This window comes from Curcuma longa, unplaced genomic scaffold (genome assembly GCF_044706935.1).
Source record: "Curcuma longa cultivar G26 ecotype Majalengka, Jawa Barat unplaced genomic scaffold, ITB_CL_G26_1.1 contig_20602, whole genome shotgun sequence".
Lineage (NCBI taxonomy): Eukaryota > Viridiplantae > Streptophyta > Magnoliopsida > Zingiberales > Zingiberaceae > Curcuma > Curcuma longa.
Genome location: NW_027431424.1, coordinates 86235 through 90217, shown reverse-complemented (window position 1 = coordinate 90217; position 3983 = coordinate 86235). Strand labels below are relative to the sequence as shown.

Genomic DNA, 3983 nt, shown 5'->3' with positions numbered 1-3983 from the left:
ACTCCTTCCATATAGTTCTGGTCCATCACTCCTTAGTCCCTTTTGGTCAGAAAAATGTGTATTCCTTGGCTACCCCTTGCTTCTTTGAGGAGTGCCAATCAATGAGTGACATATTACCATTGTTCTGCCCACCCATTTGCTGCATAATTTGGTCTCACAGTTGTAGCAGCCTCTTGATCAATGGAGAATCTGAGGCTTTGGCTCACCATTGCCATATGTCCTTGTGCTTAAGGAATTGATGGTGAACCCAACACGCCCATAAAGAGTTCTTTTTACATTGGATGTTCCATAAGGCCCTGCACAACAGAGTTGAATTCCATGCATACAAATCTCACACTCTGTATACTCCTTCATCTTTCGATAGGCAAATGATGACCTAAGAAATTGGGGGATGCTTTGTGACCAAACAAAGGATATGCATATGCCATAAAGTTTATCAATGACGGCACTTGAGATGGGAAGGATTGGGAGCCAAAAACATTCTATCCCTTGCAGCACTGTCTTCACTAGTTCTAGCTTGCTCACATATGATAGCGTGTGCTTTGCCCGAGCAGTCATATTTCGCACCACTGCATCAATAAGGACACTGTAATTGTTGATATAGAGCTTCTAAGTGTCTAACAGTATTCCAAGGTACCGAAATGAGAAAGCCCCCCGTTAGAAACCTATAATCTACAATAGTGGTTCCTTTGTTAGTGGATCATCACCTGCACAATACAAGTTGGACTTAAGCAGATTGGCTCTAAGGCTAGCAGTGTCACCAAAATCCCTTAAACAGTCTGCTATTTGAGCGATGGTGGACTCATCCCCCCTTGCGAACAACAACAAGTTATCCGCATATGCCAAGTGTGTGATGTCAATTTTCGCACACATAGGGTGGCAGTGAAACTCAAGTTACTTTGATACTTCCTTCAAAGATCTTGAAAACACTTCAAGGCATAATCTAAAAAGTAGGGGATACAACAGACTCACCTTGTTGAAGTCCACATTGCCCATGAAACAAACCATGTATCCCACCATTGAGACTGATGGAATACAATACTGTGGTGGTGCATTCGCTGGTCTATCCGCAAAATTACTGGGGAAAATCAAAATCCGCAAGTGTCGCTTGATGAATTTTCAATCACCGTATTGAAGGCCTTTTGAAGGTCCACCTTGAGCATACAATGTGGAGAGATTCTTTTGAGGGCATACTTCTGCAATGATTCCTGCGCTAAGTGTATGTTCTCCACAATGGAACGATCTCACATGAAAGTCGCTTGTGTTGGGTCAAGTAGGCTATCCATTACCTTGGCTAATCTGCAAGCCAAGATCTTCACAATGGTCTTGTATACAATTGCACAGTAGAATATTGGGCGGTAGTCCGACACTTGTGGTAAGTGCTCAGATTTTGGAGCCAAGGCAATTAGCGTATAGTTCCATTGCCTGAGTAGCCTCCTGCGCAGGAAAAACTCCTGTACTGCATGTTGAAAATCTAGCCCAACTATGTCCCATGCTAAGGTGAAAAATGTTGCTCCATATCCGTCTGGGCCTGGTGTCTTGTTGCTGTCTATGTCACACACTGTGACTTTGATCTCATCTGGAGTGACCGGCTTTATGAGTTTATGTCGTTGAGTATCCATTAGTTGTTGCCCTGTCATTGGGCATCCGTGAGCCGTTACCATATCAAACGTTCATTGTCCAACAATGTGCAGTGCACTGCATAACCTAGTAGGTTCTAGAAGTGATTCATGAATTCTGTAACAACCTCATCAAGGCTCGTGGTGTGTTCACCAGCGCCCCCGGGGCATAGCTGAGTTGGTTACGACGCAGCAGAGTTGTAGAAGAAAAGTGGTGTGTTCACCAGAGAACTTGATGATGACCACAATAGAATTGTGTTTGTTGTTCCTCTTTACCATGAGAACTTATTGTTCCTCATGGTAAAATGATTCTTCTGCCTCCGCAAGCATTATTGGCAACGATTGACTCAATTGTGACTCAAGTGCTCCATTTTTTTTTCTAAAATACCCACATTAATGTACGTATATATGTACATTTATTATATATGACCTTATGCCAGCCACAAAAGACAGGACACAAAAGAAAAATGAAAACCAGTGAAGCAAATTGGACACCAAACCCAGCAACACGTCTAAAATACTGATGACTAAGGATAGTTTTCATTTGCCACTGGTTCGTAGGAACCAATGAAGATGTCCCCATATACGAGTCCAGCCAGGCCGCCGCCGATCAGCGGTCCAACCCAATAGACCCAGTTCCCGGCGAAGTCTCCGCTGGCCACGGCTGGTCCGAAGGAGCGGGCTGGGTTCATCGACCCGCCGCTAAATGGCCCGGCCGCCAAAATGTTGGCCCCGACGATGAAGCCGATGGCGATGGGTGCCACCGTGCCGAGTGACCCCTTCTTCGGGTCGGCCGCGGTCGCGTACACCGTGTACACAAGGGCGAAAGTGATCACCACCTCCATCACCACTCCCTGGAACTCGCTCAAGCCAGCTGCCACCCCATGAGTTGGAACAGCCTGCCCACATATATGTCCATGTGAGCCTAATGGAATCTAGATTTGCTATGTTGCGCGACTCCTCGTTCGCGACGCATCCACGACACCCGCGATGTTGCTGCCGCCCTCGCCGCGCTGTCCGGCCACCGCCGGCCGCAGCCTCGGCCACGATCGACGCGCCACTCGCCGACGCTTCGACCGGCTCCGGATTTCGGTCGAAAATGCGAATATAAAAATGTGCGGTCACTGTGGAACATGACACACTATACTGTCGGAGACCGGCTGAGAAGGACTGGCATCCAACACCAGTCCTTCCTCGACCGGTCTCCAACCGCGATTTAGACCCAAATGGCGCTGCCACTGTGGATCCTGTTTCCAGCCGAATTCCGTCGGATTGCAGCCACTATCTGGTCAATATGGAGCGCCGACGAGCGACGTATCAATCGCGGCCGAGGTGGCAGCCGGACAGCATGGCGTGGCGAGGGCGGCGGCAGCAGCGGTGAATTAGGGAGTCGCGCACGGAGTTATCGCTGCGCAACATAGCATTCCTCAATGGTAATCTATCGAATGCATATATGTGTTTGTCAAATAAATTACCAAGCCGCCGGTGACGAACTTGAGGAGGAGGCAAGCGACGGTGGAGCCGAGGAGCTGGGCGATCCAGTAAAAGATGCCGGTGAGGATGGTGACGTGACCGCCTACCGCGAGGCCGAAGGTAACGGCCGGGTTGAGGTGGCCGCCGGAGATGTTGGCCGCGATGGAGACGCCGACGAAGAGGGCCAAGCCATGCGCGAGCGCCACCGCGATCAGGCCTGCCGGGTCAAGTGAGGCACCACTCGTCAACTCATCAAAGGCGATGGCGGAGCCGACGCCGGCGAAGACGAAAAGGAGAGTGGCGATGAACTCGGCCAAATAAGATTTGATAGAGGAGGCGGTGAAAGAGTCGCCGACGCTTCCGAGGGCAAGCTTCACCATTTTTAATATTAAAATTGTATGTTTATGAGGATGGAGAAACTGGAGCGAGTGATCTGGTTTTTATAAAGAGCCAGAGGAAGCAGGGACTGGGACTCGTCGGCGCCGACCGTGGAAATGGCGAGGTGGAGAGGAGGTCAGAAAACGAAGGGCGGCGGGAGTTTGCAAGTTTGCACGCAAGAGCATTAAAATAATCGGTGTTATTCAAATTTGTGGTTTGTGTTCGTCGTTCGACGACCGACCAGCGGTCCGGGTTTTTCATTTAATGGCAATGATGAGCATGAGGACAACAACGTCTATGTCATTTCTCTTTTTTGAATGATAATAATAAGATGTTCGATTAATTAACAGATTAATAAAAAAAATTATCAATTGATATATTATACAGAAAATTTTTAATTTAATAATTAAATTTTATTAAATAATTTTCTTTTACTTTTTATAAATTCAACGGGAGATCTTTAACGTTGAATTTACTTACTAGTCTGGTGAATCATTGCTTGGATAATGACTT

The 3983-nt window shown here is 47.6% G+C and overlaps 1 protein-coding gene across 1 annotated transcript; it reads right to left on the bottom strand.

Moving 5' to 3' along the window:
- Positions 1-2016: 2016 nt before the first annotated feature.
- LOC141817457 (putative aquaporin TIP2-1) lies at positions 2017-3491 on the bottom strand. Its single transcript, XM_074705096.1, has 2 exons — positions 3095-3491; positions 2017-2518 (listed from the first exon to the last, which is right to left on the bottom strand). The coding sequence occupies exons 1-2, from the start codon at positions 3470-3472 to the stop codon at positions 2147-2149; spliced, it is 750 nt and encodes a 249-aa protein (XP_074561197.1). The 5' UTR covers positions 3473-3491; the 3' UTR covers positions 2017-2146.
- Between the last annotated feature and the right edge of the window lie 492 nt (positions 3492-3983).